We start from the raw sequence: 22,823 nt of genomic DNA, 5'->3' as shown, positions 1-22,823 counted from the left end.
GTTACATAATTATATTCCGTTTATCATTGGACAAAGTCTAATAAAGTTTGTGAAAAAAATATCTTCAAATTTTGGTTTTTGTAAAATACGGAATATGAAATTTAAAATCACGTTGTTTAAACAAATTAAAATCGACCCAAAATAAAATAATCAAGTCCAAAACTCTAAATCGACTTAAATTAAAGTAATTTTTTTTTTTTGATATTCTATCCATCAAAATGAAATTCCAACAATTCTTATTCGATTTTGGACCTTTGCACAACCTAAAAGCGGTCGAAAAACAATTGAATTTTTTAGCCTACGAAAGACCCCACGAGGGCCACAGTCATCCACGTGGACGGCTACCACAGCGAGTGACACTAACACCTCCTTAAACCCGCGAGTAGAGTAGCACTACAATAATAATAGCAACCCATTCACACCCTCTAATAATTTCACTTACTACTACTCCATTTTCTACTTTGTACCAACAAACGCCGTCACCAACTCACTGCTACCTGAAATCTCTCACTCTCTTTCTCTCTCTTCCCCAACTTCGTCTCCGAAACTCGAGATTGATTCATATTAGAGAGAGAAAATCAGAGGGGAGAGATCGAAATTTCCGTCTCTTTCGAACGAATTCATTCTTCGATCATACCGGAAATTTCTGCAATCTCCGATCTCGATTTCTAGGGTTCCGGAGATTCCATTTTTGTACCTTTTTTTTTTCCGATTCTTTGATTTCAATATTATTTTCGGATTTTAATGGCGTCGGAAGATGTGAAGACGAGTGAAGCAGCTGTTTCGACGATTGTAAACTTGGCGGAAGAAGCGAAGATTGCTAGAGAAGGTGTTAAGGCTCCTGGTTATGCTATTCTTACCATTTGCAAGTCTCTCGTTGCTGGTGGTGTTGCCGGCGGAGTGTTAGTTTTCTCACTCATACTCTTTGAATTTCTAAAATGTTGATGAAATTGAAAGCATTTTGATTAAATTGATTTTTGAAGAAACTCTGTGATCTTTTTGGTTTTTGGAAAATTTGATCGTTTATTTATTGTTTTATGTAAATTTTATTTAAATTGGTGTTTGGTAAGTTTCGTTATTTTGTTTTCATTTGGATGAATCTGTGGTCCCTGTTTTGTTGTTGCTGTGGATGTGCATTGTTTGTTGTAGATTATTCCAAAAATGCTGTCTTTATAATTGGTTTATTAGCTTCAATGTTGGGTAAATGATGCTTCATTCCTTTGGATTTGGATCTTGTTATTATTTCTCAATTTTAAAAAAACTAAAATTTTTAAGCTTTACAGTGTTGGGGGATTGGGTTTTATGAACTTGTGATGTATGGATTTATTGATATGGATCTGCAAATATACTAGTCTGTTATTCATGGGGTTGTTTTTGTGGAATCGCCGGAAAAAGGAGGGAGAAACTGATTTTGGGACAAGTTCTTGTTGTAACTTTTGAAGTTTGCAAGTGTTTATTATATTTGGGATCATAAGAAGCAATGAAAAAGGAGTTGGAGTTGAAAGTAAGGTTTTAGGAAGCCTGCAATGTTAGAGAATGAAGTTGTAGATGAAAGCGGGGAGGAATAAAACTTTATGATTATTTGGATGCTTGACTTATCATTTGGTCAGATGGCCGATACTGTGTTAGTCACAGTTCAAAATTACAATAGCTTTTGATGCTGCAAGGTAGAGTTTGTGGTTTATTGAGTATTGAAAATTTTTGGGTTATTTCTTTTAGCTTGTTGGTTTTAGGAGAGAATTCATGGGGCTCATGCTCTACTTGTTAGATGGCTGTGATTGGATTTGCCATTTGATGTTGAACTTTGATCCTTAGAAGCAATGGCGTGCTGATGTTCTTGATTTGGGATATGTATTTTTTTTATTGGTCCAAGAAGCCTGTATTATTGAAGATTAACAGCTTCTTACTTTCTTCCAACATTGTTATATGAATGTAGGTTTCATTTATGATGATCACAGAAGTAATTGTATAGGTTAATTTTGGGTGCTTAACTTAACTCTCTTGGGAGAAAGAGATGGCTTTAAATTTGATGTCCTTTTCTTTTCTTTCGTTCTTTTTTATATATTTGGGAAAATGGAGAAGACTTGCTGAAGGAACGATAAAAGTATGGTTTTCTTATGTGGCAAAAAGTTCGGATTTTGGGAGAAAGGAGAAGGATATTACTCATATTAGTCATGGAGTTAATTAAATTTTCAATTGATCATAATTTTGGCTATGATCACTGGACTGAAGCACTAAGATAAAGGGTCCTAGCTAGTGGCAATGTGGCATTGTAGCATTGTAGTATCAGTTTGAATATGCAGTGCGTACGGTTAAGTTACTGCTCCTCTACGCTATATGATTGCTTTTCTGGTTTTCTGTATGGTTTTGTAAAATTGAGGGGATATTTGCCTGAATGCCTCTATATATGACCTTTTGAAAAATTTGGGGTATAATTCTTATGTTTCATGCCATTGGATATGTGTCTCAGGTCACGAACTGCTGTTGCTCCCTTAGAACGCCTAAAAATATTGCTCCAGGTATTCTTCTATTCTTCATAGCTGCTTTCTAATGGGTTTAGTACTGTAATTTATCGGCTTCAGCAGAAAATAAGGAAAATCTTTTTGCACAACTTTCTTACCTTTTAATTGCGGTGTTAAACATAATATTCCAGGTTCAAAATCCACATAGCATTAAATACAACGGAACCGTTCAAGGGTTGAAATATATATGGCAGAGTGAGGGATTACGAGGATTGTTCAAGGGTAATGGAACAAATTGTGCACGTATTGTGCCAAATTCCGCAGTCAAGTTTTTCAGCTATGAGCAAGCATCTAAGTAAGTTTCTTTCTCTACATTTGAGTAACATGATCTTAGTTGCCATGTAAAGTTTTGAAATTGCTTCTCATGTGCAAGTTTTACTTTTTTTATTTTTTGTCTTAGGAGGAATATAATTTATTATTTTTAGCTCTAGACACTTGTCTCTACCTCCTCAACCCCTGGTTGCATATGCATAACTTATGCAACTCTTGCTGGGATTTTCTGAACTTGGTCAGTTGCTAGGAATCCCTTTAAAGGTGGCCGTGAAATAAAAATTAAGATGAAGAATTGAAGAGACAGGCAATGTCGTATCTAATGTGCCATTTGCTTCTGAATTGGTCTCTGGCTAGTGTAGCACCATTGGTGTAGCATTCTTGAGCTTCTAAAATTTATAGACCTGTAGTTTACAGGCTTAGTCTTCTCTATTACTCTATTAGTATGTTATTACAAGTGACCAAAAAGTGTACTTTATTAAAAAAAGACATGTCTAAAGATGGATATATCAAGTGTCAATTGATATCCCATTTAATCGTTCGTAAGTAGTGAGTGCTGATTGCTTTTTACTGTTTTTTTTTCTTCTTTTTTTCTTATTATTTTTTTTCCTTCTAGGGGCATATTATGGCTGCATCGACAACAGAGTGGCAATGGTACTCCTAATCTTTTTAATTCCTATTAATGTTTTTATATTGTGTGATTTTTTTTCTTGCTTTGTTACCCTGCAGTCACGGGTTCATTGTGTTTCTTGTTGGATCATATTATTTCCTACATGATAAATTTGATTAATTCTGAATTATCCCGTATAATATTGCTCAGCTGCTGTTCTAGTAAGGAATTCATTTATATAGTACAGATGAGAAGGCGTAAAAGTTTCACACAAAACTTTAAGGTTCTAGTTTCATTGACATCATAATTCTTTTATATATTTAGCAACTATAATAGCTTAAGTATGGATCACAACATGGCCATATCGAAATCGGAGGTACAATCTGACTCAGCCTCATCCTTGTATGGTATAGAATGATAAGAGTTTGTTGAATGATCCACATGATTGTTTCATATAAACATCCTTGCATATTGTTTAATTGCATATGCATGTTTATTGTTGTCAATTCTCTAGTCTGTACCATGCCAAGTTACCAACCGCGTTAGCACATTAAATATCTGTTTCTCGGAGATTTTATCATGTAATAGTTTTTGGAATTCTATTGGAAGTTGAATTCTGATGCTGGACTTCTGGATAAACCTTTGAAATACTATGTTTCTTGCTTTGATTGTCAATTTCAGCGGACGCTGAACTCACTCCTTTATTGCGCCTTGGGGCCGGAGCGACTGCTGGCATCATAGCAATGTCTGCAACTTACCCTATGGACATGGTGCGGGGCAGGATTACTGTACAGGTATTATGAATTAACATCTCTGCATATTATTATAATTCACACTAAGGTTCTTTTGTAATTTGCTTCAAATGACATTTGCCTGTGACCTGTGTTTTCAGACTGATAAGTCACCTTACCAGTACAGAGGCATGATCCATGCACTGTCCACCATTCTTCGTGAGGAAGGTCCAAGAGCTTTATACAAGGGTTGGCTTCCCTCTGTTATTGGAGTTGTAAGTTCTTTGACTTAAAAAACTCTATGGATCCAGTTGTTTTACTTTCAAGTGTGTTCAATAGTTTTGGTTTGGAGTTAATTTTGCACCAGCTAGTTATCAAGCAATAACTACATACATATGGCTGAAACATAGCTTTTTGTCTATCGTCACACATAAAGGCAGTGCCGCAGTATGCTTGTGCTCTCAATTAGTTAGTAAAATGGATATTGATTCTTGCTGTGCTTTACGCAATCCGTTGCATAAACCAAATTTTAGGGCTAAAGTTGCTGATATATATATGTGTGCTGTGTGGATAAGAAATAGTGGGCCTCATATGCCTTATGCTCAAGAATTTGATCCTTTGTGGGAGGGTTTTTTTCTTGGAAATTTAATATACAAAGTATTGGTGGAACTGCCACTCATTTAGCTGAAGTCTTGTGTAGTTCTGTGATTGGTCTGCTAGATCTTCTTAGCTTGTTTGCTGTTCAAATCTTATATGCAAATTGATTTTGCCTTATGCAGGTTTGCTTGCATGTTTTAATGTTTGTTCTTACTCATCTGCTTGTCACTTGTAGATTCCGTATGTTGGCCTCAATTTTGCCGTGTATGAGTCATTAAAGGAATGGTTGGTGAAAGCTAGGCCATTTGGATTAGTCCAAGATAGTGAGTTGAGCGTGACAACAAGGCTTGGATGTGGTGCCGTGGCGGGGACTATTGGCCAAACCGTTGCTTACCCTCTCGACGTTATTCGCAGAAGGATGCAAATGGTGGGGTGGAACAATGCTTCATCTATAGTCACTGGTGACGGGAGGGGCAAGGTCCCATTGCAGTATAATGGCATGATTGATACATTTAGAAAGACAGTTAGACATGAGGGTTTCGGAGCTCTGTACAAAGGCCTGGTCCCTAATTCAGTAAAGGTCAGTTTTCAGCATACCTTGTAATATGCTTTCAAACTATCTGCTGCTGCCAGTCTTGTTGTGGCTTATAGCCCAGTATCCTTTATGATCAGAAATAGTACATATGAGTCAGTTACTTATATTTGTGGCTTATGCTTGTATCTCGTATTTTCTCCAGGTTGTGCCATCTATATCAATAGCATTTGTGACATATGAGGTGGTGAAAGACATCTTGGGAGTTGAAATGAGAATATCAGACTGAAGTTGCTGATTCGGGCTCTTAAACTCTGATATATTTTTTCTTCTTTTGGTAGGCAATTGGAAGAAATAGGTAAATTTTGGTTGATGTATTGTATTTTTGCCCGATTAGAACAAGCTAAACTAGAGTACCAGGTGCTAGCCTGTTTTATATGTTGCTTCTCTGTTACTTCCTGTCTAGGGATCCTTCAGAAAATTCTAATTTTCTCAGTTTTTCGAATGCTTATTTGTAATAAGTAGTTGCAAATAATAAATTGATGGATCCATTTGCAGATTTCTAAGAGACATTTCTGTTGGATGTTTACGTCTGCTATACCGTCCCTTGTATATTGCATAGACCATCTCCTGCTTGATTTTTTGTGCTTGGAATTAAGTGCTCCATGCTGCCTTTGTAAAATCAAAGATGCTTTCAAAGTACAAATTTTCTGTGGCTCTCATCGGCTGTATGACGAGACTATTGTGATAGTACAAAACTTGTCCTTGACTCCTTGGCCATGCTCGGATTTTATAATTAATTGTAGTAATTGAAAAATCCTTTCAATTTATTTGCTTTGTTCAACAATTTTGATGAATTAATTTCATGACTTGTAATCTTATCTCTCTTATTAATGTTTGAGTTAGTTTGATACTATTAATATACTATATCAATCATTTTCTTAAATTACGTGCCATTGCAAGTATTTAAAACGGAGAAAGTATATTACGATGAAGAAATTACGTGGAAGTATAAATTGCTGTAGTAAGTCTCGTAACTGTTACTTTAATACTTCATGTGTGTATTATACTATTATTTACATAAAGATTTACAAAGAACTGGGAGATAATTAGATAAGTCTCACGGGTCTGTATACCTTGTATTTAGGAATTAGGATATCATCCTCTTTCTATCCCTGAGCAGCTACACTTAAGATTACTGAAGATAATCAAGCCAAAATCCGTAAAAGTGAATACTAATAACTCATACTATACAGCCATTAAACTCAGACTACCAGACTAGTACAGAATAAGCTTGAGACCATCACGACAGTTGAGATAAATACACGAAGCTCTTCACATTTTTCGCCCATGCCTGATCACAAGAAAGAAAAAAGATGTAATAAGCACCGAAATCATATTATGCAATTAGTCGAGATGGTACATGAGTTGTTCGGATAGAGTCAATTCGAGTCATATGTAGACCCGACTTCCATTTTCAGATACAGGACAGGCTTAAAAAGATATGTCAGGTCTAGTCTATGTCTAGAAACTACTACAAGATCCCTGCATAAGTTGAACATACCTGGAATCTAGAACCTTGGTTTGCAACTTTGATCGCGATGCCTGTCGATCAGCAATCTTAAGCTCGTCGAACCCACGTTTACGAGCCCGTAACTTGGATACAAGGGCCTTAAAATCTTGTTGCTCTTTAACACTAATCTCATTCATATCCTCATATTCCAATACCTCTTGATCGGATAAACTAAGGGAAGCAATGATCATAACCAAGTTTAACTCAACAAGAAACGACGAATCTGGCCTTATTGAATACGCATTCTCATTTTCCTCTTCATTTTCCTGATTTTGTTCCTCTTGATCATAGTATAATTTCTCTGTTATTTCAGCCATTTTTACTATTTTTATCAACCTTTTTTAACACCTGCATATGTAAACTAAACTAATTTAAGTAAAATTTCTCTTAGAAACATCTGGTTAAGAATAATTGACAAAGTCATAAATTTATAAAGGCCCTATTTGATTTGATGTAAAAGGTTTTCATGGAAAATGAATTTTCCATTTTTTTTCCCATATTCCTTTGTTTGGTTTGTTAAGGAAGGGAAAACAAATTTTCAAGTGTGGAAAATTCCATCCTTAATGATGGAAAACATTTTCCTTCCAAAAACAAGGGAAGCCATATTTTCCTCTCTCCTCCTTACCTCTTTTTTTATTTCCCTCTCATTCATCCTTACATTTCCACTCTTATTTTTTATTTTTCTTGTATGCAACCAAACAAAGGAAAACTAATTTGCAATTGTGTTTTTCCTTGAAAATATGTTTTTATGAAAACTAATTTTCCATTGAAAATGTTTTACATTAAACCAAACGGGGCCAAAATGTTGTTTAAATTTCTTATTTCATTTAATTAAGGGAAAATGAGCTTCAGTATGGAAAATTAAGTAGAAAATAAGAAGTATATTGTTTTTATGTAACATACTTTTGACATTTACCCAGAAATTGATCAGATGCGATGCAAAAAACGAAAAAAGAAGATGAACGTGAAATTATAGCTTCCATTACCATGGATCATGATCATGATGATATAATATTTCTGCTGAATGAAATCATAGTTACATGAATATTATAAATGAATCAAAATTACATGAAAATTTCAGCAATTTTAAGACGATCATATACTTGATCTTATGAGAAAACAGAAATAGCAATAAATTGAAAACTTAAGTAATATAAAAAATGAATCAAAAGCTACAGAAAATAAGAAATAATCAAGAATTCAAGATGAAAATATGCGTACCTGAAATGGAGTTGAAAAAGGAATAACCGGTTAACCAATAGAAGAAAATAAAGACTGAGAGCTCTGTTTTTTTTTTTTTTTTTTTTTTTTTTTTTTTTTTTTTTTTAACGAAGTCCTCCAATAAGATTGAATAGCACTATAGGATTTTTTCTAAAAAAAATGTTCTTTCAAAACACCAAAAATATAGGTGTTTTAACTTTGGAGTAGCAAGTAACCTTGAATTTGGGAAAGTGGTGAGCTTAGCAAACATTATACATAACATAATCCGTGAATGGTTGACTTAACAATTGAACAAAATTGCGCCTCTGATTGAGACACATGTAACTAGTATGTTCCAAGGATCAAGGGTATGGGTATAATGTATACACACCATCAATAGCGATTACTCTTCTAGCCTTGATTATAAATTGATTTGAATGAAATTTGAACCCATATCCTGTAACCTCATGTTATAAGGTGTTTCAATTACTCGCTTTTTAGCTATGATAAACTTTTAGTGCTTGGTTTGGTTAGATGTGGGAAGTGGAAACTCCCGTGAAATCTCAATGGTCATAAAATTGTAACTCATAAGAATTATTAAAATTGTTTGGTTGGATAGACTAGATAATTTAATTCCTCCATTAATGGAAAATACTTTTTAGAATGATCACCATGATTATGATTATAAGATATTTTGACAGGGTTTCAACTATGACAAATTTAGAGTAGTTTTTTATTTGATTAATTATGCATTCAAAGTTGTAAATTATGGAGTATCAATTTTTAAAGTTTCCCAGAGTAAGTTATGTTTAAAACTTTATCTAAAATCATTATAATAAAAACAAAAAAATAATATTCAAACCAATAAAACTAAAAATTTCAAATAATAATTCTTGTGTTAGACAATCTATTTATGTAAACCTATGATTTAAGTCCAGTTAACTCATAATTCTTGGTCAATTGACCAGATCGGTAATTCTTCAAAATAATGAAAGAGGAAAATTCTACAAGTATTTAAAAAAGTAAAAAGTAAAAGAAAAAATCTTCCATAAAAATAAATAAATAAAATAAAATTCCAATAATTGAAAAGGAGTCTGATACGACATCAATGGCTACCCTTGATTTCGGGGGTCCTAGTATATTGGCGAGATGACACTTCAACTTGTTTTGTTTGAGATATCAGATTGTATGTGTCATCCATTAATGGATTTAATACACTTCTACTTTCACTACCATTTCTACTTTCATTTTTTTTTTTTTTTAGCATTTTATTTTTCTACCCAATTTTATTAATTTTTTTGTGGTCTAGGAAATTCGGCGTTGGCAAGCGAATCTGGATATGGATGGCCGCCCCTCCAGAAAAGATACAATCTTTAAACTTAAAACTACCCTTTCTTCCCTAGTTTGGCAACAATACTATTCAGAGAATTCACAAATCTGATTGAAAAAAGATTGGATTTATTTTTTTTATTAATAATTTATTTTTTGGAGTAAAATATAATTTCAGAAACCCATTTTTCCCCCTAATTTTTTTTAACCATTTTGAAGATCACAAGCTGAAGATTGTTTTTGTTCTTCTAAATTTCCCACTTACCTCTTTCCTCTGGTATGATTTCTTCTTTCTCTACTCTTTACTGAATTTATGGAGTTTGATATTATTTTCTTATCTGGGGTTTTCTTGTTTTTCAATAATTTGATTTGGGTTATTGTGATTTTGGAGTTGGATGAAGTAGTTGATAATGTATTGCTTCTGCATCTGATTGTGAGTTTTGAATTGGAGCTGTTGGGAGAAGCATTATTGCTATGCTTCTTTTTTTTTTTTTTTTTTTTTTTTTTTTTTTTTTTTTTTTGGGGTGTATTATTATGGCTCTTAAAATTGTACTTGTATATGATTGCTAAATGCTAATGTCTGCTCTAATCAGCACTGGGGTAGTCAGTTTTGTTGGCCAACTTTTGAGGTATGATTGTGATTGCCTGAACACATTTCACTGAAGTTTCCTTTACTTGCTACTTGTGAACTTTGAAGAGTGGACAATATGTGATTTTTTAAAGGAGAGTTGAATGAAAACAACCGACTTGTATATGTTATGGCTTGTGATGGTTGTAATCATGGTTGTGGTGGAGTGAGAGAGTTGGCTAATGCCCTTGTGAGGTTGCTTTTACGCGAACCAAGCTGTGCCTTTTTCGATAGAGGTTATATCCTTGCAGGATAGGCTGTATGAGGTTAATCGATGCTTTTCCAATGAAGAATTTGATGAATTGCACAAGTAATGGCAACATAGTTCCTCCTGAGAGTAGTTTTCAACTTTTTATTTAAAAATTAGGAAGGAATCAATGCTATGTTAGGACCAAGGACTAAGGACTTGTCATTTCTTTCTTTTTAGTGGAAAAGAAAGGAATGAAATCCAGATTTCAAAGATATTTTACCAGGATGATCATGGGACATCAATTGGTGCTTGAGCTTGATGTTATTCTCTTCTTTTTATTATCTCAAATTTTATTTTTGTTCAGTTAGAATGTAGCTTTAAGTGTATCACACGGCTTAGGCTTTCATTGTTTTTTTTTTTATTCCATGTGTATCTATCTATAAGAGACCACATTGATTAAATTCGCGCTGTATACCACACCTCTGCTAGTCTCTTGGCTTCTTTGTTTTTCTGAATTGGTTAGCTGATAATGACTTCTGGAACTTTTAAAACTTTATATATTACAAAATCTTCTGTTGATTATAATCTATTTATTTTTTCAGAGAATGCTCTGATGAGGCTGATCTGTTCTGGTATGAGTGCTGTAACATTGAGATGGGTACCGTGATGAGCGACTTAGCTCTACTGGCACTGTAAAGTCCTCTGTGGAGGCAATGGCTGCTAATGATCTAGAAGAGATTGAGATGGATGGTTCAGATTCTCCATTGAAGCAGGAGGACTGCCCTAAGTTAGTTTCGCCTGTTTTTTACGATTCGGTGAGAAGTCAATTGCAGGGGGCTACAGAACATAATTGTATAGACACATTTGGAAGCAATGATTCAGAGCAATTTGGAATGAGAATTTCAGGGTTGGAGTTGTCTTATGTTGCCAGTGCTGGCCCCCAGTCACCTGCACAAACAGGCCATGTAGGTAATAATTTAAAATTTGAAAATAACAAGGACTATGTCTTAGATGTATCCAATTTTTCTAGTAGTAAAGATGCGGATTTGAAGAAGGGTCACTGGCCACACTTGTCTCAGATGGTAGCTGGCCCTAGGAATACAATACCTCGAAGAGATTCACTTTCAAGAGCTAAGGATAAGCTTATGGTTAGCATTAAAGAGAATTCTAGGAAAGATGATATTGATGCGTGGAATATGAGAAATCTGAAGGCCAAACACGTTGATGAGACAGGAAGAGTGTGCTCGAATGTATTGCATGGGAAGAATCTCAATACCGAAAGTGCATTGCTTCCTCAGGATGCTAGGTTGAGAATTTTATCCACATCAAGTTTCTCACAATTTTTTGGGAAGAAAACTGCTAAGGGTAAAGGGGTCATTGATGGGCGGTTAGGAGATGAAATCAATCTGGACAATGATGGGCTTGATGGCAATTTTGAGAGCTATGGAAGGAGGTTAGCTACATCAGGCATGACTTCTGAAGACCAAATACAGCCCTTGCTACGTTGCAGCAGTGGGATTGCAAACCATGATGGAGTTGACCTGAGAGAATGGCTTAAGCCTGGTCATCGTGTGAAGAACAAAGCTGAAAGCCTTAATTTTTTCAAGCAAATTGCTGAGCTTGTAAATTCAGCACACTCTCAAGGTGTTGTCCTACAACAATTGCGGCCATCATATCTTGTTATAACTCCATCAAATGAGCTAAATTACATTGGCTCATCAACCCAGATGGAATTGCATGTTCCTAAATCCTTTGCTGGCTGCAAGAAAAGGCTCCCAGGAGAAGATATCAGTGCTTTCTGTACCTCTGATCTGAAGCAACAGAAAGTTGTGAAAGTCCATAGTCATGCATTTTCAGCCTCCTTAGTAACTGGGGTTAGGAATGCTACAGTTCGGGAAACCAAATATGATATAGGTAGCTCATCTGTTTCTTATTATCCCAACAACAGGACTTTGAGCATGATGAGCCATGGGGTTACTGGGTTGGAGAAGTCTCCTCTGACAAACCTCCAGCTGGAGGAGAAGTGGTATACTTGTCCTGAAGAGCTTAATGAGAACGATTGTAAAGTTTCTTCAAATATTTATAATCTTGGAGTGCTGCTTTTTGAGGTGAGGAAACACAGAAATTATTATGTCACTCATTTGCATTTCAAAGACCAATTTTGTGTGTGTGTGTGTTTCTTTTCCTTATAAAAACCTCTATTCCATACTAAATAAATTGCGTAAAAAGATGGATATGTTTTGTTTAGCCTTACCAAGTGTGGATAATCATTTGGTCCTTTTCTTTTAACTGTTTTAATCACTCTAGTACCTCTTCTACTATTTTCTTTTATTTCTTGCAGTAACTAGTCATATTCGAAGTATGTTTTATGATTTACAAATTTAAGTGCATTAAAGTCATGTCTTGCCCTCCTCTATTATAGTTAAATTAGTCAAATCACACGGTGTATAACATTTTGTCTTTGTATTATGACTCTTTTCTAATTAAGAGCTTACTATCTCATTCTTAGAATGAAGCTACGTCGACTGTTGCTTATGATCTAATGGTATAGTGACATTCTAATGGTTTAGTGATGTTGGTGTTGCTAATAACTCTGACAACCCCTTTGGTAAGTGGCCATATATGATGATAATGTGAATGAATTAGTATGTAAATTTGTAAAAGAAATTAAGATTTATTCAATGTCTAATCACCATGCAGCTCACCATATTCCCTCAGATGTCTTGTAGTTGAAGCCTGTGATTCATCACCAAGAATTGATGACCTACACTACTTTTACCACGTTAAATACCCTATATGATGCTAATCTGATATATGGAAGCTTAAATATTGGTTTCATCCCCCTTGGCTCAAGAAAAAAAGAAAAAGAAAACTATGTCATACCCATATGGGGTTGTGATCCTCCTAGGTGGGTGGGGGGGGGGGGGGGGGAGGCATAGTATTTTGGGGCAAGGGTATCATTATAAAATAATGTTTATGGAGCTTCATGCCTCAATTAATCAAACTAGAGTAACTTTGTGGAAGTGGTACATAATTTCTCTCAACTTCACCTTCCCTTGCCTTGTGAAATGCCCCTTTAGTTCCCCAAAATAATAATGTATAAATAATAGCAGAACATCTCCACCTGAAACATGTCATTGCATATTTGTAAATTTCTTCGGCTTAAGATCTTGGCTGTTGTGATAGAGGATAGAAGATTGTTTTCATATTAGTTACTGTTACATCTTGATATAGTTTTTTTTTTTCTTTTTCTTTCTTTCTTTCTTTCTTTCTTTTTTTTTTGGCTATGTGATCTTATTGAATTTCTTCTCTTTTAACAGTTGCTTTGCTCTTTTGATTCGTTGGATACTCATTGTGCTGCAATGTTTGACATGCAACGTCGGATTCTGCCACCATTCTTTTTGTCTGAAAATCCAAAAGAAGCTGGATTTTGTCTTTGGCTCATCCATCCTAATCCATCATCTCGTCCAACAATAAGGTATCCCATTATGTAACCCCCTTGTTTTATTCTGAACAAAGGTTGGTATTAAAGATAATCGATTAAATTTTGTATATATAAGTTGAAAACTGGATTGCAGTACGTTAGCATTTTATGCCATTGAGCTTATTTTGAACATTTGCATATATATATTGTCTGTAATATGTAGGTAATAGGCTAGTTCACCAACTTTTATCATTAATTTTCAAAATTTATAGCTATTATTTGAAAACATCACTAGATTTATTATGTGTAAGATTATCATTCTATAGTTATCTTTACAGTTGTCCAAAATGTCACCTCTGCATTTGTGAATTGTGATTGACAAGATTGTCACAAAAATCATGTTGTAGAGCTATTATTATTAGACGGAAGGAGTAGTAGGAGTATGATGGCATTTTCAGCTATATGTTCTGGTATGCAAGTCATGTAATTGCTTCCTAAAAATTGCATATAGTACATCCGTTGGAATTGAGAAATTCAATCCTAATTAGTGTGTGTGTGTGCGCGCGTGTGTTTTCTGTTTTTGTTTGGCAATGAGGTGAAATTCTTTGACAAATGTCAGCAGGAGTTAAACAAGTTCAGGGTTTTCTAGGATGGGTAGTTCAACCTGAGAAATTCAATCCTAATTAGTGTGTGTGTGTGCGCGAGTGTGTTTTCTGTTTTTGTTTGGCAATGAGGTGAAATTCTTTGACAAATGTCAGCAGGAGTTAAACAAGTTCAGGGTTTTCTAGGATGGGTAGTTCAACCTGAGAAACTTGAATAAAGCACTATTTGTGCCTGTGCTTCTTTTGGGTGTATGACATTGACACATTCTGCTTGTGCATATTGTTGTTGACTAACTTGATGCTTTTGTGTTCATCTTGTATGCTATGGACTTATGTTGTAATATGTACCATTTGTCTGACTTTTTTTTTTCTTTTGTAACAGGGAGGTACTTCACTCTGACCTTTTTTCCGGATCCCAAGAGTTAAATGTTAGTGATGAATTGGCAGTGTTTACTGATGATGTTAATATGGCTGAGTCAGAGCTTTTGCTGGATTTTATAGTTTCTCTGAAAGAGAAAAAGCAGGACCATGCAATGAAACTAGTTGAAGATATCAGATGCATAGAAACTGATATAAAAGGGTTATTGGGGAAGCCTTCTTCTAGAGCATCCCCACTTTGTGCTAAAAGAGACTACAATCTTCAAGATTTTATCAAGTCTATTACTAGATCGGGTAGTATTGAGGATAGATTAAGAGATGATATGTCACAGCTTGAGAAGGCTTACTTTTTACTGCGAAACCAAACTACTTCAAAAGCTGGTGCTGGTAGAGAAGATAGAGACTTGTTGAAGAAGAGGGAAACTTGGTCTCAGATGCAAAAACAGAATGATTTGGTAAATATAAATCAGGAATCTGCATGTGGGTTGGATGTATTTTTTGAAGGGCTCTGCAAATTTACTTGCTATAGTAAATTTGAGTTGCGTGGAACTCTAAGGAATGGTGATCTTTTAAACTCTGCTAATGTTATATGCTCTCTGAGCTTTGATCGTGATGAAGAATACATTGCTGTAGCTGGAGCATCCAAAAAGATCAAGATATTTGAGTATTCTGCTCTTGTAAATGATACTATTGATATCCACTATCCTGTGATTGAAATAGGAAATAAATCCAAGCTTAGCTGCATTTCATGGAACAGCTACATCCGGAACTATTTGGCTTCAACTGATTATGATGGTGTTGTCCAGGTGGTTACTCTTTGTTTTTTTCTTAACTATGCATTTATACTTATAAAAGCTAATAAACATCACATGATGTTCAATTTCCATAAATGAAATTCAGGTGTGGGATGCAAGCACTGGCGTGTCATATTCACAGCACACTGAACATCAGAAAAGGGCTTGGTCAATTGACTTCTCACGAATTGACCCAACAATGTATGCCAGTGGAAGTGACGATTGCTCTGTGAAACTCTGGAGTACAAATGAAGTATTACTTTTTATTCCCCCCTCATATCTTTATGTGTTGTTATGCTGAATCTGAGGGTATATGTTGCTTCTCTTTGCTAGGAACATTTAATTTTGACTATCTTTAACGTTGATAATCTTACTTTTTTTGCAGAAAAGATCAACCTGTACCATCTGGAGTCCTGCCAATGTCTGCTGTGTACAATTCTCCCCTTACTCTTCTCATCTATTGATGTTTGGTTCTGCTGACCACAAGATTTATGGCTATGATCTTCGGCACATGAGAATCCCTTGGTGTACATTAGCTGGTCATGAGAAGACTGTTAGCTATGTCAAATTCATGGATTCTGGAACACTGGTTTCTGCTTCAACAGACAATACATTAAAGCTCTGGGATCTTAACAAAACAAGTTTATCTGGCATGTCCTCAGATGCTTGTCATTTAACCTTTGGTGGTCATATTAATAAGAAGGTTTCCGCACTTATTCTTCCCAGTACATTTCTGATTGCCTCAGTCACTTTCTTAGTTTCCTTATTTTATTTCTTTCGTCTTTGCAGCATTTTGTAGGCTTGGCTGTTTCGGATGGATACATAGCGTGTGGTTCAGAAAGCAATGAGGTATGTTAATTTTAGGTATTTGGTGCCGTTTGATCTTTGATATACTTCCTCCGTTCCAAATTAGATGACACATTTTGACTTTTGACACTATTCATAACTTTGCTTTGACTAACATTTGTGAATTATAGATATATAATTTTAAAAAACAGTCACGCGGGATCTTGTTAATTCTTTTCAATGTGTACTTAATTAATTATTTTTTTTTTTAGTATTTTTACAATATTATAATCAAAGATATATTTTATTGAATTTTTGCATTGGCAAACGTGATAAAAGAATCGTGTCATCTAATTTGGAACAGTGGAAATACATTTTATATCGTCTTTATTAATACACATTATAACCTGTGATCTTTATATCAATTGCTTTAAATTTTCGTACTTCCTAATTGATGAAATTGCACTTTTGGCTTTGATTTTATTGTTGAAATTACTATTGCACTTTTATAAATGTGGTCAATGAAAATTGACTGATCAACTTTTCTAATTTTGCGGACCACTCCCCATAAAAAGAATAGCTGCTAGCATCATTGATCATAATTTAGCTTCTGGGTTCTGACATGAACAATCTCTTCAAGAACAAGCTCATAGACTAAGTCAGTCCATGAGCAGTTCAGCGTTGTTTTATGGGCACAATGGATGAAATCAAAACATAAACATCCTGAGCTTGGAGTTGATTGCTTAGATATGAATCAGAGTACTTTTAGGGTAAGACAGGTGTATGCCTGTATGGTAAGACATGGTTGACTGTTCATATGAAAAAGTATGGCTTTTATAAATGCCCTTTTCTGCATAGAGGTGATTAGCAATGTCAACTTTGAATGAGATTCGGGATAGCTTTAACTTTGATAGTCCCATCATATTTCATGTTTTATCCTGGAATTTTCAATAACAAATACATTAAATCTTAGCATTGGACTTTTCATATCTTGAGTCAGTATCTTTATGTGTTGAGAGTTTTTTTTTTTTTTTCTTTCCCTTTTTTTCTTCACTAGCTTGAATTGGTCTCTCCCTAGATTTTAATGTTTCTACTTTCATTTGGAAAACATTGAAGCATCTAAATGATGGATTTCTCTTGGACCTTCATGCGTCATGTATCCATTGTTGTTCTATTTTAGCATAATGACTCAATATTTCTTTCCCTTGCAGGTTTTCACTTACTACAAATCCTTGCCAATGCCAATCACCTCTTACAAACTTAGTTCCATCAATCCTTTGTCTCAGCATGAGGTTAGGGAGGATGATGGACTTTTTGTATCAAGTGTCTGTTGGAGAAGCAAATCAAACACTGTCCTTGCTGCTAATTCAAGCGGAAGCATAAGGTTATTGCAGCTGGTATGATTAATAAAATCCCGAATGCTTCTTCATCAGTGAGTGAATGAGTCCATATTGGGAATATGTTTGCTTGTCAGTGGTGGCATAATTTCTGAATAAATAGCAGCAAACAAATCAAAAGAAGCTTGAGAATCAAGTTTCATTAGACAACAATGGAAGAGATTCATACCAAGGAGTCAGTAAAGATTAGCGAGGAGATGGGGGGAGAAGTTTGACTTCCTTTGGGTTTGGATGCTATCAGGCTGTAAGGTTTTCCATAAGATGAACTTCTATCCATGACAAGTAAACTAGTCACTCAAAGGAGATAAAGTAGTTCCCTTGCTGAAGGCTTCCTGTACTGTGGTTGAGTTGGGATCCTTTCATTTCTGTTATATAACTGGAAAATTGAGTAGCTATCTGATGTTGAAAGCTTCGCTTTCAATATCCAACAATATGAAAGGGCTCTTGTCATTTATTTTGATATTTCCTTCCATAACATTGCTTGTTAGGGAGTGCTGTGTTCTTCAAGTTGTGGTCCTCTCTCTATTATTTATTGTCTCGGCCTGAGGATCATAGGATAGAGGAGACCTCTCTGGAATTTGACATAGTAAACCCAACATTGAGCTTAAATACATGTTCATTGCATATCAACCGAGCAGCTACTTTGAAAAGGATTTAAGATGCTCCAGTAAAATCAACTGCCTGTTTTGCTATTTGCACACAAGCTGTACTCTAGGTATGTATGTTGATATGTTCTGTTTCCTGACAGGAGACTTTTTTCTTGCTTTTCTATATCTGTTCATTTTGAATGTTTATTTATATATTTTTTAATCGGCAGGTTTCTGGGAAGGTTATAAGATGCTGTATTGAAGCTCTGCTGGGAATTTCACAAATTTGAACTATATATGACTTTACAGGTATTTATTTTCTGACTATTCATTTAAGGATTGGGTTTTCTTTTCCTACCTTTTAAAATTATATTCGTAATATAGCTATAAATACTTTTTTTTTTTTTATCAAATCTATCTGTCTGCAATCAATATTATCTTAATGCACGGGAAATGTGTAATGTCCATCTTATGGTCGAATATTAGTTCTGCCCTGTCGTTATTTACACGGACATTATGTAATGAGATATTGAAATACTATAAATGATTGCAAGTTTATTTTGCTTGTTACTACTCTTCCCTAGTTGCGGCTATTTTTTGGGCAAAAAAAAAAAACATATTCTGTTGTTTCAGATACCTTATGCAAGAAGTTATTTGTGTGATTTTTAATTATAATTCAGAAATCAAACATTAAATATTTTAATTGAAATCCAAAAGAACTAGTGAAGCTATGTTGAACTACTTTTTTCTTTTCCTACCTGATTTGTGCTTGTTCCTACATATAGAGCTACAGTGTTACCTATGTACTACCTTTTCTATATACAGTGTATGTAAATGTGTTTTGAGAACTAAACAAAAGTGAAACCAAAATATATATAAAAAGATGTATAAATAAATAGAAACCAAACTATATAAGCTTTGGCAACACACAGATTTGGCTGTGTTCTCTTGTTTGTCATAAGATTTTTGGCGGCCTAGTAGCTTATTATAGTTCAGAATCTGATGCATGGCCAGACTTCCTCCGGATCCGGGAATTTGCTAGAAGCATGTGGTTGTCAGGTGTAAACTGCATACTACATGAACAGTGTAAAAGTTGAGGTGGTCTTAGAGATTGTCCTTTTTGTGTTCCTGCGATTTCAAACAAAATAAATGTTTTTCTTTATGTGCTTCCAGCTGAAGCCTTTGATTTTTGACTCGAGTAAACTCAAGAGTTTTAATATTGATTTTTTTTTTTTGTTTAACTCACGGCGTTGACCACCCAGAAAACTCACCCAAGTACCCCTTAAAAACAAAATACAACTTAAAAGATCCTTTTTCACAACTTCACTTAAAAGGTCCTTTTACAAAAAGTCAACCACTTAAAAGGTCCTTTTTCACAAATTTCTCTTTTTTATATTACTTCAAAGGATTTTACTTTTAAGTTTTAAACACTACATTTATATGTGATGTAATTTATAAGCATCAATTCTGCCTTTCATGTTGTCAAATATCATGGTCATATTTAATAATAAATCCTAAGATGATGCAACGGTTTAAGCTGATTTATGCAACGGTTTAAGCTGATTTATGTTAAATAACAGTGTTGAGATCTCTTGTAACTCGAGTTTTAGTTTTGTTTTCTTCTATCTTTGCTTCATTACCCCCCCCCCCTCCCCCTCTTCTTTTTTTCTTTCTGGGGTAAGAGTATGGTCCAGTGAATAAATGTCTTGGGAGAAATTATTGACATATGGCGCTAGTTGTAAGTATACCTGGAAATTTATTTGCTTTTGAATCTGTTAGTCTACTATTTAATGAAAGCCTCCTTTTTGTATTATCATCAGGAATTGGATTCTTCCTTTCCGTGATGGATAGAAGAGGATCATCTGCAGCCGTCGCATGATCATCTCCAGACATAGAAGCTGCTTCACTGCCAGATTCTGAGGCATCTTTGATAATAGATATACATTTTTCCCTCTCCAAGACTCGAAATGCAAACATCTGAAATGGGATTTCTGAAACAGGATATGGCTCATTGCTCATCCAAGAAGAAAATTTCTTTAGAAACCCTGACTCAACATCATAGTAATCAATATAAGGAACAGGGGTATCTGGGTGGCTGTAGTCTGAGTTCATCATGAGGAACCTTTTGATATAACGAAGTATCCTGCAAATGGATGAGAAAGTTGGCCGCTGATCTGGGTCCGTATGCCAACATCTCTTAATAAAATTTGTCATATATTTAGGGCAGTGGTGTGGAAAGAGTGGCCTTTCCCCAACCCTAATGTTTCGGCTCATCTTTTCTCCTTGAAGATGGGAGTCTTCAAATGGGACTTTTCCTGTGAGAAGTTCAAAACAGATCATACCAAAGCTGTACACATCAGACTTCTCTGTGTACTTTGCATCATCAGTTGCACCTTTTGACTCTTCTTGTTCTGTTAAGACTTCTGGGGCATGCCAGATGAATGATAGTTCCTCACTTGGGTTTGATTTATTCTGAGAGTGCCTTGTCACTGATGATAGACCAAATCTTGTAACTTTTACATGGATAAATCCCTCTGAAGAAATATTTCTGACTTCAGCAAGAATGTTTGAAGGTTTTAAATCTCCATGATATATTTTTTTTGAGTGAAGATACTCCATGCCTCTTGCTATCTGAAGCATTATGTCTAGTGCAACAGGAAGAGCTAGTGGAATGCGCTTCCTCGGGCCATAAAATTCCTTAACATGGATACTGAGATTCCTGCTCATTTGCTCTGTGACCAAGAAACACTCTTTCTTTTCATCATCCATGAAACCACAGAGAAACTGTAGTATATTTGGGTGGGAAAGCGATAATAGTTGAGATAATTCCGGAATTAAAGGCTCTATGTCTCCTTTGATATGTCGAAAAACAAAGGTTTCACCCAACCAAAAGATTTCTTTGTATTCACCTCCATTTCCCAGCCTCTTTCTCACTTGGTAGTCTTTTGAATTCAGCAAGACTGAGCATGGTAAGAGCTTTCCATTCGAGGACTCTGCCTCATCCAGATTCTTCAAGAGAAGATTCATGAGCTGTTGACCGTACTTTGTTGATCCAGGACTTTCAGGTATTCTCTTTTGCTGGATTTTATCTAGTAAAATCCATCGATCTTCCTTCCAAACTTCATCAATCCGGTTGCAGATTTCTTCAGTAACCACGTATTGTTTCCCGAATTTCCATCGAAAAAGCTTTGGGTCATTCCATTCGTTTTGATATTTCCTTGACCACACGAGTCTCCTTTTATTGATCTGATTATCATCCCAGCTGGATAATTCTCCGGCTGTTTCTATTGCTTCAATAACAATCGGAATGCAGCAAAGAAGGTTATGAATATGGAATTCTATACTGTCTCGATTTTGGTATAATGTTATGGCTTTGGCCCACCAATTCTTGCTTTCGAAGCAGTTTCTAACGTATGCCTCAGCTTCTCGCAGTATCTTGTAGAGCTCCTTGAAGGGTTGTTCAAGGACTTTCCATTTTTTATGTTTCTCTTCAAATCTTAAGTTGCTTCTCATTTCATCTGCAACTGTCTCATATGCTAAGGTAAATGCATCAAGGAGAAAACAGCATTGCCTTTTATTGATTTGAATGTGATGTTGGAATACCATCAACGCCTTCAGACTCCCTAGAACTTCACCAACCTGCCGGAATTGCTCCATTCCTAGATTTTTATGATTTCAACAGGCTGATAATATGTATGAGTTTTGTGTTAGCTTGAAATGGGTCTGTGATGTTGGAACTTGAATAGAGTTATTTATAGTTAGACGTTCTCAGGTATTGAAAAGATTACATACCCTTGTATCTTATTGCTATAATTTGACAGATGTTTTTGATGATACCGTTACTGTCAAACTGGCTTCGAATGATTCGAATGAAATTTTAAAAAATTTCAGCCAAACTGCTGAACATACATGTATACAAGCTTCCTGTATCTCTTACCAACTTTCTACTGAAACAGGCAAAGATGAATTGGCCTTGGAAGAGTAGCAACTGTCTTTTTCCAAGAATAACAGCAAGATTATAAACAAGAACTAGATGAAGCCCGTGCGATGCACGGTTTGTTTGAATTTTTTAAAATAATTTTTTTAATATATATTTATGTGCTAAAATTTGTTATATATTTTTGATAAAATTCCTGATATCAAAAGATCATATTTTATATTTAATTAATTTAAACCGAGAAATCTCATTCGTCAATTTTGCTTACATGACATTTGAATTATTTCATTCTAAAAGAAAATAATAATCTCTTATTTGATTGGTTACAATTAGAATTTATAACCCTACATGGCACGCTAAGAAAATTAAATCCTATGTGGCTCTCTAAAAACTCGGAAAAAAACTCCCCTTTATATATATATATTAGATTTGTCAGTTAAAGCTACCTGGGTTTCATGCAGGTACAAAATTGAAGCTACCTGCATAATTTCTTTCTTCCAAATTTTGGGATCTTTCCTCTGATTCTAATTTAGCAATGCACCAACTACCCTCAACCTTGTTGCTGCTTTCATTGCTGAATTTCAGCCAGAGACATGGATAGAAAATAGTTTCTATATATACCTTTCTAACTTGCATTTTTATGAACCATATATGTTCATTTTTGTGATAACTAATTCTAGGATGATGTAAGTTAGCATTAGTAGGATTGAAGACCTTCGATAGTTCAGTTCATTCT

General features: G+C 35.0%; 4 protein-coding genes across 6 annotated transcripts; 2 read left to right on the top strand and 2 right to left on the bottom strand.

The window, feature by feature from the left end:
• The first annotated feature begins 451 nt into the window (after nucleotides 1-451).
• Nucleotides 452-6,150, top strand: LOC110714512 (mitochondrial adenine nucleotide transporter ADNT1-like). 2 transcript variants are annotated; one of them, XR_002510119.1, is made up of 9 exons: nucleotides 452-902; nucleotides 2,471-2,519; nucleotides 2,654-2,817; nucleotides 3,409-3,446; nucleotides 4,084-4,196; nucleotides 4,295-4,408; nucleotides 4,966-5,310; nucleotides 5,468-5,620; nucleotides 5,821-6,150. XR_002510119.1 is itself a non-coding variant. In XM_021893044.1 (8 exons), exons 1-8 carry the CDS (start codon nucleotides 745-747, stop codon nucleotides 5,549-5,551), a joined length of 1,065 nt encoding a protein of 354 aa, XP_021748736.1. In that variant the 5' UTR covers nucleotides 452-744; the 3' UTR covers nucleotides 5,552-5,819. The 2 variants fall into 2 exon arrangements, 1 of the variants encoding a protein (XP_021748736.1); XM_021893044.1 differs by lacking the exon at nucleotides 5,821-6,150 and having other exon boundaries at nucleotides 5,468-5,819.
• A 128-nt stretch (nucleotides 6,151-6,278) lies between these two features.
• LOC110714513 lies at nucleotides 6,279-8,595 on the bottom strand. The gene is made up of 3 exons (XM_021893046.1): nucleotides 8,057-8,595; nucleotides 6,827-7,183; nucleotides 6,279-6,616 (listed from the first exon to the last, which is right to left on the bottom strand). Exons 2-3 carry the CDS (start codon nucleotides 7,150-7,152, stop codon nucleotides 6,598-6,600), a joined length of 345 nt encoding a protein of 114 aa, XP_021748738.1. The 5' UTR covers nucleotides 7,153-7,183; nucleotides 8,057-8,595; the 3' UTR covers nucleotides 6,279-6,597.
• A 300-nt stretch (nucleotides 8,596-8,895) lies between these two features.
• On the top strand, nucleotides 8,896-20,097 carry LOC110714511 (protein SUPPRESSOR OF PHYA-105 1-like). 2 transcript variants are annotated; one of them, XM_021893042.1, is made up of 11 exons: nucleotides 8,896-9,221; nucleotides 9,345-9,641; nucleotides 10,785-12,290; nucleotides 13,503-13,660; nucleotides 14,591-15,392; nucleotides 15,487-15,633; nucleotides 15,766-16,083; nucleotides 16,170-16,229; nucleotides 17,378-18,278; nucleotides 18,381-18,459; nucleotides 19,971-20,097. In XM_021893042.1, the coding sequence occupies exons 3-9, from the start codon at nucleotides 10,896-10,898 to the stop codon at nucleotides 17,567-17,569; spliced, it is 3,072 nt and encodes a 1,023-aa protein (XP_021748734.1). In that variant the 5' UTR covers nucleotides 8,896-9,221; nucleotides 9,345-9,641; nucleotides 10,785-10,895; the 3' UTR covers nucleotides 17,570-18,278; nucleotides 18,381-18,459; nucleotides 19,971-20,097. The 2 variants fall into 2 exon arrangements, with proteins under 2 accessions (XP_021748734.1, XP_021748735.1); XM_021893043.1 differs by lacking the exons at nucleotides 8,896-9,221; nucleotides 9,345-9,641 and having other exon boundaries at nucleotides 11,059-11,151; nucleotides 11,262-12,290.
• Nucleotides 19,867-21,807, bottom strand: LOC110714354 (light-sensor Protein kinase-like). The gene has a single exon (XM_021892861.1). It carries the CDS (start codon nucleotides 21,805-21,807, stop codon nucleotides 19,867-19,869), a length of 1,941 nt encoding a protein of 646 aa, XP_021748553.1.
• Nucleotides 21,808-22,823: the final 1,016 nt, after the last annotated feature.

Source organism: Chenopodium quinoa, unplaced genomic scaffold (assembly GCF_001683475.1).
Source record: "Chenopodium quinoa cultivar QQ74 unplaced genomic scaffold, ASM168347v1, whole genome shotgun sequence".
In the NCBI taxonomy this organism is placed as follows: Eukaryota; Viridiplantae; Streptophyta; class Magnoliopsida; order Caryophyllales; family Amaranthaceae; genus Chenopodium; species Chenopodium quinoa.
The sequence above is the reverse complement of the archived record's forward strand: the minus strand, read 5'-3'. Positions and strand labels throughout refer to the sequence as shown.